Source organism: Ceratotherium simum, chromosome 7, assembly GCF_057802395.1.
Source record: "Ceratotherium simum simum isolate JZ-2026a chromosome 7, ASM5780239v1, whole genome shotgun sequence".
NCBI classification, from domain to species: Eukaryota; Metazoa; Chordata; class Mammalia; order Perissodactyla; family Rhinocerotidae; genus Ceratotherium; species Ceratotherium simum.
The window spans coordinates 23415692-23426460 of NC_141906.1; the positions used below are offsets into that span (position 1 = coordinate 23415692).

The window sequence follows — 10769 nt, forward strand, 5'->3', positions numbered from 1 at the left end:
AGGTTAAAGGAACTGAAAGGCCAGTGTGGCTAGAGCACAGAGAGGCCGAGTGAGGTGTGGTTCAATTCAATTCACTTCAACAAACAGTATTGGCAGTCCAGTGTTTGACAGTCACTGATAAGACAAAGCTGAGGTAGGCAGAGGCTGGATCATGCAGGGCCTTGTAGGTCCTGTGTAGAATGTGTTTTTATTCTAAGAAGAATGGGAAGCTATTGCAAGGTTTTAAGCATCAGTTTGTGTTTTCTGGCCAATGAATGGAGAACAGATTGGAGGGGTGCAAAAGTGGATACGGGGAGAAGCAGCAGTTGCAATAATGCTGGTGGGAGACTGTGAAGATGGAGAGAAGCAAACAGAATCAAGGGATATTTAGAAATGTAAACAGATAGGATTTGCCAATTGAGTGAGGGGATGAGTGAGGTTTCTAGCTTCTGCACCTGGATGAGTGGTAAGCATAGGAGGAAAGTTTATGAGGAAACATGTTGCGTATGGGATGTTTTTGAGATGCCTAAGTGCAGATGTCAATCAAGTAGCTCAGAGCAGAGATCTGGTCATCAGTAACTAAAGCGCAGAGTGCGGATGAAACAATCCTAGAAAAATTAAACCGAAAAACAACAGGACCTAGAGAAACTTATATTTAAAGGCCAGACACGGATGAGCCTGCAAGAGGCTAAGAAGCTGCAGCCAAAGAAGTAGTGGTACAGTCATGTGGGTGGAATCCCCGAGACCAGTGAAGACTGTCGATGATGAGGAACTAGTCGATAGTAACAGATGCTACCGAGAAGTGAAGTAAGCTGAGGACTTGGAAATAACTATTGGACTCGGGAATATGAACGTCACTTGGTGAACCAGGGTGACCTCCCTAAGAACTATTTCAATAGAATAAAGGTTGTAGAAGTCAAAACAGACTGCGTGAAGGAATAGGAATGGAGAGGGCCAAAGTACCAACTGTTTTGAATTTAGCTATAAAGTGGAAAAACAGAATGGTAGCTGGAGGAGAAATGAGGTATAGACTGTTTTTTTTGTTTTAACAAGGGAGTCTTTAGCATGTTAAACACTGGTGAGAAGAATTTAGTAAAGTGGGAAAAAGTCAGAGATTCCCAAAGGACAGACTAGGATTCAGAGCACAGGAATAGGCATTAACCTTGAGAGGGATGCTTGCCTTGTTCAGACAGGAGAGAATGAAGCAGATGCCAGGTGAGTGACCAAGTTTGGTTGCGAGATGTTGCAGGAGTTCTCAGCTGATAGCTTCTACTTTTGCCTATGAAGTAAGAAATATGGTTACCTGCAGAAAGTGAAGAGAATGGTGGGGGGCAATAAGAAGCTTAAGAATATTGGTTTGAAATAATCATTGCAGGGAGAAAAGATGAAAAGAAAAACCTGGTGGGATTACAGGGGCTGAGATTCCATTTGAAGTTGGTAACCACGGATTCATGTTGATATAAATGTGCTCTATAGTGATTTTCTTGGGCAGCTTTTAGCTGCCCAAATGCAGGCACAAATGTTTCATTTCATCTAAGAGTCCAACAAAGACATGAAGCAAGGAAATTTAGCTTATTCCAAGAGAATCACAAGAATTTCAGCTGGATAGAAATCTAAAGGCAGGAAGGGGTTAATGGAAAGAGAGAAGGTAGAAGTGATGGCGTGAATGCTCCAGTGAAATCAAAGAATGGTAGTAGAGGAATACTTCGATAAACAAAGTAGAAGGAATACTGTCAATGAGTAAGATGCAAGTAACAGTGTTTTGAAGATGGAGCAGTTTGGGCTGATGACGACGGCTAGGATATAACTAAGGGAGTGGCTGGCTAAGACAGACTGGAAATCATTGGAGATTAGGTCAAGGAATTAAGAGACCAAAATACTGAATGGACTGTCCATGTAAACATTAAAGCACCAAGGGGTGGATATGAAGACCAAGGGATAGCTATTTAGAGGAAATAGGAGAGTGGTAGTTACTAAGAACAAGTAATGAGAGATAGTGGTATAGTTGAATAGCCTCAAAGGAATCAGTCTTTGCAAATGAGTGGGCAGTTAAGTTCTAAAGCCGCAATGGTGGGAACACCAACGCTGTTTCCAATGTTTGTGATAAAGGGATAAAGCTTTGTCAACGTTTATTCTTGTGTTGTACTTGAGACATCACCATTGCTCTCATTATGCCAATGGCTACGGTTTATGGCAAGACTTAAGGGAGAGATTTCCACAACTATGGAAGATGGATGGTAGGAATAAGGTACTTCTAAGTATCAAACATATTTATAAATAGGAGAAAGAACCAGGACAGAAAAGATTGAAAATTTAAGGGACTAATTGATGGATCAGATTGAGGGCCACTTGTTTTTCCATGCCTAAGGACTGGATGGGTGCAGATGAGCAAGCAAATATAAACTCTGGAATTTCAAAGAACATAGGCTTTAGAGTCAGACAGATCTATGTTCCTAGCCCTGCTCCAGCAATTACTAATTATGTGACCTGGAAACACAGATAATTCACAAGGGAAGTTTACTGCAAATGTTAATGTAGAATTCTCCCACCAGCAGCACAATATCCCAGGGCCTCATTCCCATCTCTGGGAATTGGTAAATTCAAAAGATGGTTTACTTGCATTTATACTTTCCAAGGACAGAATTTTATTGGGTAGACATGAAGCCAGTCAATAGGAAAGTTCCTGCTCAGCAACTTTTACGTTCCTAATAAATTTTTCTGTTCAAGAGACAGCAGCTAAGGAGGCAAAAAGCTGATTGCAACCACTCTTCTTAATAGGTAACTGTATAAGATGGGCTTCTGGTACATTCTGGATTCTTGCTTCCTCATCTGTCAAGTGGGCATAATACCTCTTACTTATAGTTTTGTTGTAAAGATTAACTAAGATAAAGCATAACATATACCAACATCAGAACCTATACAAACTGGGTGCTCAATAGGTATTACTTTGAGAGGCAGCCTAGTGTAGTAAAAAGCACATGGATTTTAAAGTCAGATCTGCATTTTAATACAGAGTCTGCTACTGGAGAATTTCACCTCCCTGATCTGTAGAGAGGAGAGAACATCTGCTTTGTGCGTGGTCATAAGGAGTTTTTGATTATTCTGGGAACTAATGTCTAAGAGCTTCCATTTCCTCTGTAAAAAATGAAACGTGGTCACCTGATGGGGGATAGTTGAGGGTGAGGTGGAGGATTAAGGAGAGCAGTGAAGGTGTAAAATCACTGCCAAGTTGATTAGGAGAGGGAATAGACCAGGAATTCATACAGGGTTGCTTGTTGGTAGTGAGGGCTTGGTTGGGGTTGCAGACCTTGAACATTTAGTGGCATTCATTACACAGCTGTGTTTTCCTCTAACGGCTTGAATGAGGAATAGAAAAGATAAAACAGCTGAAATGACACAAAAAGGACACAAGGGTGGCAAGAAAATGTGGTGATGGAGTGCCATTCAGACTGCTAAGTACAGAAGTAAACTCCACAAGAGGGCCAATAATGAGAAAAGAATGTAGAAGATGGAATTAGAAATCACAGAATGGGTACAGTGGGAACAAGGTGGGATAGAAGTTAGGGGAGCTAGAATTAGATTACAGACAAGCAGTGAGACATTAAGGTAATATTAAAGAGGTCCCAAAGATTTCGCTTTATCCTTGTTTTTTCCCATAACCACCACCATCTATTTCTCCCTTAGATTTCTCTCCTTCAAGTCTGACTGTATTACAGAATACAGTCCCCCAAGTTTTCCCTTTTCTGACTGCCCCTGAAGACAAGGCATATAGACCTTCTTTGTTTAAAGGTTTTACTGCTCATCCAGGGAAGACACAACATAGTAACAAAGTAACAACTTGAAGAAATGGTGGAAGTTCCGGAACACCCCAAAATTCTTACAGGTTTCATCTCTGTCCTGGGGCTACTGACTTCCCAGAAGGTAGTGCCTAAAAGCCCTGTGGTTTCTTGATCTGTTGTCCTTAGATACTGCCTCCTTTCCCTAAATCTGGCAAAATTCCTTCTTGTAAGACACAGTCCATGAAAAAACAGTTATGAAGGAACGCATATCTGGCTCAAAAGTGGGCCGTTTAAGTCAGAGGTTTAAGTTAAGGACAACTAGAGAGAGCTCCCATTTTCTCTGTCTTCTGGGCAGAAACCAACTTCCTGTTGCTATTATTAACCTTAAAACTATACCCACAGACCTTGCTTTAACCAGCTCCCTGGGAATGCTGAGGTTTTCCTTCTAGACATAGAAGGCAATTTCCCACCTGCCAGGGCTGAAGCCAGCAGATATGCACTAACTGACAAAACAAAGCATGGTCCCAACAAAGTGGGCAAAGCTTCCCTGCCCAGAATATAAATGAAACAGAGTAAAAGCGGGTTTATTGGCTCCAGGAAAAGGAGCAATGGCACCCAGCTCTCAAGCAACTCTCTCTCTATACAGGCCGCACCCAGCCCAAGGTCTACTGGCTCCTTCAATTTGAGGGTCCATCAAGCGCTTCCCTTCCTGGGGTTGGGGATGGCTAGCTGCCTGATGGCGAGGTTCCGGGCTGTTCAGCAGCAACACCTGGCACAGCTGAGGCAGCCTCGTAGTCTGCGATGCGGCGCTGTACCAGAGCAGGCATGAGTTGCACGTAAGCGGCCATGAGGCGGTGGTTGGAATGGATCAGCTTCCCAGCACAGCTGTGCAGACATGCCTCCTGGAAGGAAGACAGGGTGGAAGTAGAGGCCAAAGGTGTCCTGTCAGGTCCGTCTCCTTCCTTCCCATCCCCAGCCTAGGAGCAAGGGGTCGTGGAAAGGCCAGGGCCAGAGATGGGGGAAGTGAGGGAAGGAGGGAGCAGCCTACCCTCTCTACTCAGGTCCCCACCTCCTCAGCATCCAGAGCTCGGTGGTGCAGGCTGGGCACGCAGCGCTGGAAGCAGAGTTCCGTCATGCGATTGTAGACCAACAAGAAGTCCCGTAACTGGGAGAAAAGGAGACCAAGAATTCAGAGACAAGGGGGCCCGCATCTCAATTCAAGCCGCGCCGCCCACGGTTTCCCAGCACCGAGCACCACAGCCCGACGTTTCCAGCCCTCGGACCCCTGGCTCTTTGGGGTTCCCGCCACGCGGACGTGGATGCGAGCTGAACGTATACCCCCTCAGCGACTGAGCTCCCACTCACGTTTCTCAGCTGTTGCTGCTGCTGCTGCTGCTCCATCACGCCGCCGGCGCGCGGGTACGTCACTTCCGTTCCGTTTCTCGGTAACGCCCCGGAAGTAAGCTCTCGTAGCTCCCCAAGGAATGAGGGGTTGGCTCAAGGATCGCCCTGCCCCCGGTTGCCAACGTCACCTCCGCCCTTATAATCTGCGACGTGGCCGGCTTCTTCTGCCCGGGAGAGGACGTCACTTCCACCGAGTCCCTGACCTGCTGCTAGGATCGCGACGGGAACTGGAACCCGAGGTCCCCGCGCCGCCCGGGCCTGGCGCCCTGAGGGGAAGAGCGGCCCGGCCCGAGGTGAGAGGGACGTACTTGGGCAAGGGGAAGTTGAAAGCACAAGCCTGTCCTGAGGGCAAGGTGCCTCTGAGCCCTGAGGAAGGATGAGGGCACACCTGATGCCCAGGTGTATGGGGGCGGCGGGCATTCACACACCTGGGGCGACATAACTGACTTTGAAAGGGATCACCTATATCCTGGGAAAAAGAGGCTTTTCTCAGAGGCCAAGAACAGATACCAACTGATTCAGTTAAGGCCTGGGTGTAGGGCAGGAGGTGCATGGGATGGAGGAGGGGGAGACCACCTGAAGGAAAGGGGAACAAACACTAAAAGAGTGTGAAAGACCAAGCAATGGAGAACATACCTGAATGGGGGTTAGGTACCTGAGCTCTGGAAAGGGGTTCTTCTCCTGATGGGGGAAACACCTGCATGGGGATAAGCTCCAAGAAAGCACAGACTTTGTCTGTCTCGTTCGCTACTGTATTTCCGTTGCCTCAAATAGTGCATGACACATAGTATGCACTCATTAAATGTCTGTTGGATGATTGAATGCATGAATGATCAATAGAGTCCTGGTGGGGTTGGGAGTCATGAGAAGACACCTGAGGCCTGAGTATGAATGTGTAAAAATATGCGCCTTGGAGGGGAGAAATACATGCCTGAAGAAAGGAGTAGTGGCCAAACCCCAGAACACTCAAGCCCTGGAACAACCTCTCAAACCTATGGAATGGCAGGGGATACCTTCCTCTTCTGTAGTACTGGCCAGTTTCCAGAACTGTCTCTGTTGGGCTTTGCAGGGCGCTGGGGTGGAGACTTTGACTCCAGTCCCTTCCCTAGCCATGACGGACGGGATCCTAGGGAAGGCAGCCACCATGGAGATCCCCATCCATGGCAACGGCGAAGCTGGGCAGCTTCCTGAGGATGATGGGCTGGAGCAGGTGCTTCTGTTTGCTTCTTCTCCGTAATATTTCAATTTAGGAATCCCAATTTATAAACCCTGGGCTCTGACCCCCTATTCCAGTAGGCTTCCCCTAACTTGTCTAACTCCCTTCAATCTTTTTATAAATCTTCATTCTGATTCTGTGCAGACTTCCCTTGTGCACTCTCTCTATGATGCTTCAATCCAAGCTTATTCTCATCCCCAAAATGCTTCAGCTGCCCCTATGTTCCTGAAGCCCCCCTCTTCTCTGGCCTATAGGACCTCCAGCAAGTGATGGTGTCAGGACCCAATCTCAATGAAACCAGCATTGTGTCTGGTGGCTATGGGGGCTCTGGTGATGGACTCATCCCCACAGGTATGGATGATCAGAACAGGCCAGGAAGCTTGAGTGGAGAGGGGGAGAGGAATGGTTCTGGGGAGTGTAGGATATATCTAAGAAAGCTTGAATTATGTCCAGAGATCTTGGGAACCTCTGCTAGTATGAACCCTATGGACTCTCCTCAGCCCAAGGTCAGTTCCCAGTGTTGTTCAGCTACTCCCACTTGCCATTTAGCCCCTGAGATGCGCCCATTTGTCCTTTCTCTGCTGCCACCACTTGAGTCAAGTTAAGAACTCTGTTTCACAGGAGTTCCCCCTGCTCTGGAGCATGAGGCTGATTTGGAACTCTGTGAGCTTCACAGAGTTTTACGTTAGACTCTAAAATTTAGAGGAACAAACAGCGCTGAATCTCTCACTGACTAGGATTCCACATGAGCGTGTCAACCAGGTTTCCTGTTATCAGGACCCACCATCCTTGACCTGCCACCCCATACTCAGCATATTTTCTTTTGTTTCCTCTGCCCCTGTACACCAGCAACTCCCTCTCCCCTCCCCATCCAATCCCCACCACCACCTCAGAAGGAGGCCAGATATATATTGGGATTTGGGTCTCGGGGCCCGAGGTATGAGTTCCTCCTAGTGAGTAGGTGAATCTAATTGTGTCTAGCTTCCACGCCTTCAAAGAAGCTGTTTTCATGTGCTGGGAGGGAAGTGTGGGTGGAGCCACAGAGGTGTCTGGTTGTACCCTTGGTCCTTTAGGGTCTGGCCGCCATCCATCTCACAGTGCCACTCCTGCTGGCCCTGGAGATGAGGTGGCTCGGGGCATCGCTGGAGAGAAGTTTGACATTGTCAAGAAATGGGGCATCAACACATATAAGGTGGGATTCAAGCCCCTCTCCCTTCCCCCAAAACTCCCCCTGGGTACCTTTTCCCCACCTTCCAGATCCTAATATCCCATCTGTGGCTAAGACGAGGAGCCTGGGGATGCTGGGGTAGATACCTGTTGGGGAGGCAGGGTGCTAGGGTCTCTGACCTATTCCCCGACTTCCCATTCAGTGCACAAAGCAGCTGTTATCAGAGCGATTTGGCCGAGGCTCCCGGACTGTGGACCTGGAGCTAGAGCTGCAGATTGAGTTGCTGCGTGAGACAAAGCGCAAGTATGAGAGTGTCCTGCAGCTGGGCCGGGCACTGACAGCCCACCTCTACAGCCTGCTGCAGACCCAGCATGCACTAGGTGATGCCTTTGCTGACCTCAGCCAGAAGTCCCCAGAGCTTCAGGTGCCTCAGCCAGGCCAAAGAGGGTGGGGGGGACTGGGCCCAGGCCCTCCTAGGCAGTCTCCCCTCAGCCTCCCTCCCTCACTCCCTCCCTGCAGCCCAGAGGGAGAACCCCTCCAGGGTGGGCCCAGCCCTACCCCCAACAGCACTCACCTGTGGAGTCAGCCTAAGGGTTTGTACAGAGGTCCAGAAGTCGGAGTGGGTGGGGGAGGCAGCACATTAGGTGCCCCACAAGTAACCCTTCTCTGCATAGGCGAGAATGCCTTCGGTGCTCAGCCTAATTGGAGCCCCTCCCTTGCCTGCTGCACTAGCTTTCCCTGTTCTAGTCCTGTGAACTTATCTGAGAACCCCAACCCGACATTCCTACCCTAGGTATCCCCAGGGTGGCCCCACTAACTTTCTGGCTAAGAGCCTTACTGGAGGCAGTCCTTGATTGTTCCAGTTTCCATGGCTGTTTCCTCCCTGGGGAGGAGGGGAATGAAGGGCTCTACAGTTCTGGTCAGGTAGGGACTGTTACTCAAGGCCTGCCTCCTCCCTTCTGCCCTCAGGAGGAATTTGGCTACAATGCGGAAACGCAGAAGCTGCTGTGCAAGAATGGAGAGACACTGCTAGGGGCTGTGAACTTCTTTGTCTCTAGCATCAACACATTGGTCACCAAGACCATGGAAGACACACTCATGACTGTCAAACAGTATGAGGCTGCCAGGTGTGGGCACTGGCAGGGCCTAGGGTTTGGGGAGTTGGCTGGCATGGGTGGAAGTTTGAGCTTTAAGGGCATAAGAATTGAAGAATGAAAGAAGAGTGTGTGGAGGACAAAGGGGTGGAGACCAGCCTATATCACCTCCTCCCCAGGCTGGAATATGATGCCTACCGAACAGACTTAGAGGAGCTGAGCCTAGGCCCTCGGGATGCAGCGACCCGTGGTCGACTCGAGAGTGCCCAGGCCACTTTCCAGGCCCATCGGGACAAATATGAGAAGCTGCGGGGAGATGTGGCCATCAAGCTCAAGTTCCTGGAAGAAAACAAGGTGCCAACCCCACCCCTTTGACCCAGCCCACCTTTCTGTCTGTAACACTGACCTTTTCCCCAGACCCTCCCCATCACTGGATGGGGAAATGCAGCCTGGCTAAGGAGTGGGATCTTCCCCTAGGCCCCTCAGCCCCTGGTCCTTTCTGATCACCCTCCCTCTGATCCCTGGCCCTATTCTGTTGGAGGATTTGGCTGCTGATCCCAGGAATGTAACTGGGAGAAATCATCCTCTGAGTTGGGGTACCAGAACCCCAGGTCCAGTAGATCAAGTCAGGTTTCTCCCATCGGATTGACCCTTAACTTTTGACTCCCTTGGAGTTCAGCCCCCACCCCAAAAGCACCATCAGATCAGAGTCCATGTGCCCCTAGTCTCGGCTCAGGCTCGTAGTCCCTCAAGAAGGGCATTTGAGTCCATTCTCAGCTGGCTCTGCTGGACCCCCAGATCAAGGTGATGCACAAGCAGCTGCTGCTCTTCCACAATGCCGTGTCAGCCTACTTTGCTGGGAACCAGAAACAACTGGAGCAGACCCTGCAGCAGTTCAACATCAAGCTGCGGCCTCCTGGAGCTGAGAAGCCCTCCTGGCTAGAGGAGCAGTGAGCTGCTCCCAGCCCAACCTGGCTATCAAGAAGGACATTGGGAGGGGCAGTCCTAGGGTGGGGGAGATTGGACATGGGACATTCCTTGCCACCTGCGCTCTGGCTTGGATTCCCTTTCCCTGGCTGGGGCCTGACACCAGTTTTGCCCACACTGCTGTGGGTACGGAGGGGGCCTGCAGGCCCAGCAGCTGCTGCCCTGTCCTTTATCTTCCTGGCCACTGGGCTTCATTCCCAGATCTTTTCCTTCTACTCCACAGCCAAAGGCTGTGACAAAATCACTCCCTGGCCAATGGCATCACTCCTCAGGCCTATCCCTAGCTCCTGGGGGTGTGCCCTCTGACCAATGGCAGAGCCTCAAAAGGCCCTGTCAGCCAATGGCAGCTCTTCTTGGGCTCCCCTGGGCCAATGATGTTGCCTCCAGTACCCTTTGTCCCTCCTCTATGCGTGTCCATTGCAGAGAAAGGGACAGGGACCAAAGGGGTGGGGATAATGGGGAGTCCCATTTCTGGCCCTGCATCTGAATGGGCCTCCCCTCATCTACCCACCCAGTTTAATTGTGCTTAGAGCCCTGGAAGATTGGGCCCTAGCACTAGGAATAAACCTTTCATAAAAGCAGGCCCAGTGAGGTCAATTTGTGGGGGACTCTAGGAGGGTGGGCTAGGTGGAAAAATGCTCAGTCTAATCATACACCAAAATCCTATCGAGTCGGAAGAGCTGAGGCCAGAAGCTGAAGTCACATGTTTCAGGAACAGTCTGAGGGCTCATTCCTCCCCCAGCCCAGTTGTAGCCAACGCTTTATTTGCCTTTTAGGCCAGCACCAAGATAGCTATGGATCTTAAAAGCACAGGGCCCAGAGGGGGTTGGGCCCGCTGACCTTCATCATCCATTCATTCATACAGCAAATATTTACTGAGTGCTTTTATTTGCCAAGCACTGCGCTAGACCCTAGGGAAACATCAGTGGATAAGACACGGTCCCTGCCCATAGTGCTTATGGCCTAGTGGGGGATAGAGACAAGTAACCAGGCAACTACCATACAGTGACAAGTACTAGGCTCCAGAAGTGCAGGGAGCTGTGGGAGCCCAGAGGAGGGCATCTAGCCTAGACTGGGGAGGAGATGTCAGCCTGAAAGCTGAGACCTGAGGGTGAGTAGAGGGCAGCCAGGCAAAGAATAGA

The 10769-nt window shown here is 49.6% G+C and overlaps 2 protein-coding genes across 3 annotated transcripts; one reads left to right on the forward strand and one right to left on the reverse strand.

Moving 5' to 3' along the window:
* Positions 1 to 4326: 4326 nt before the first annotated feature.
* On the reverse strand, positions 4327 to 5216 carry TIMM10B (translocase of inner mitochondrial membrane 10B). Its single transcript, XM_004418369.3, has 3 exons — positions 5124 to 5216; positions 4828 to 4923; positions 4327 to 4660 (listed from the first exon to the last, which is right to left on the reverse strand). The coding sequence occupies exons 1-3, from the start codon at positions 5157 to 5159 to the stop codon at positions 4484 to 4486; spliced, it is 309 nt and encodes a 102-aa protein (XP_004418426.2). The 5' UTR covers positions 5160 to 5216; the 3' UTR covers positions 4327 to 4483.
* A 104-nt stretch (positions 5217 to 5320) lies between these two features.
* ARFIP2 (ARF interacting protein 2) lies at positions 5321 to 10208 on the forward strand. Of its 2 annotated transcripts, XM_004418366.3 has the most exons (8): positions 5321 to 5455; positions 6232 to 6372; positions 6633 to 6729; positions 7452 to 7570; positions 7749 to 7970; positions 8516 to 8673; positions 8820 to 8994; positions 9439 to 10208. In XM_004418366.3, exons 2-8 carry the CDS (start codon positions 6274 to 6276, stop codon positions 9592 to 9594), a joined length of 1026 nt encoding a protein of 341 aa, XP_004418423.1. In that variant the 5' UTR covers positions 5321 to 5455; positions 6232 to 6273; the 3' UTR covers positions 9595 to 10208. The 2 variants fall into 2 exon arrangements, with proteins under 2 accessions (XP_004418423.1, XP_087289436.1); XM_087433310.1 differs by lacking the exon at positions 6232 to 6372 and having other exon boundaries at positions 5324 to 5455.
* The last annotated feature ends 561 nt before the right edge of the window (positions 10209 to 10769 follow it).

Excerpts from the sequence above, each read along its gene's own strand:
- TIMM10B (XM_004418369.3), bottom strand. The coding sequence starts at position 5,159 with ATGGAGCAGCAGCAGCAGCAGCAACAGCTGAGAAAC. Across the intron at positions 4,924-5,123 it reads AGCAGCAACAGCTGAGAAAC|TTACGGGACTTCTTGTTGGT; the intron begins GTGAGTGGGAGC and ends CTTTTCTCCCAG. Across the intron at positions 4,661-4,827 it reads GAGCTCTGGATGCTGAGGAG|GAGGCATGTCTGCACAGCTG; the intron begins GTGGGGACCTGA and ends TCTTCCTTCCAG.
- ARFIP2 (XM_004418366.3), top strand. The coding sequence starts at position 6,274 with ATGACGGACGGGATCCTAGGGAAGGCAGCCACCATGGAGATCCCCATC. Across the intron at positions 6,730-7,451 it reads TGATGGACTCATCCCCACAG|GGTCTGGCCGCCATCCATCT; the intron begins GTATGGATGATC and ends TTGGTCCTTTAG. Across the intron at positions 8,674-8,819 it reads AAACAGTATGAGGCTGCCAG|GCTGGAATATGATGCCTACC; the intron begins GTGTGGGCACTG and ends CCTCCTCCCCAG.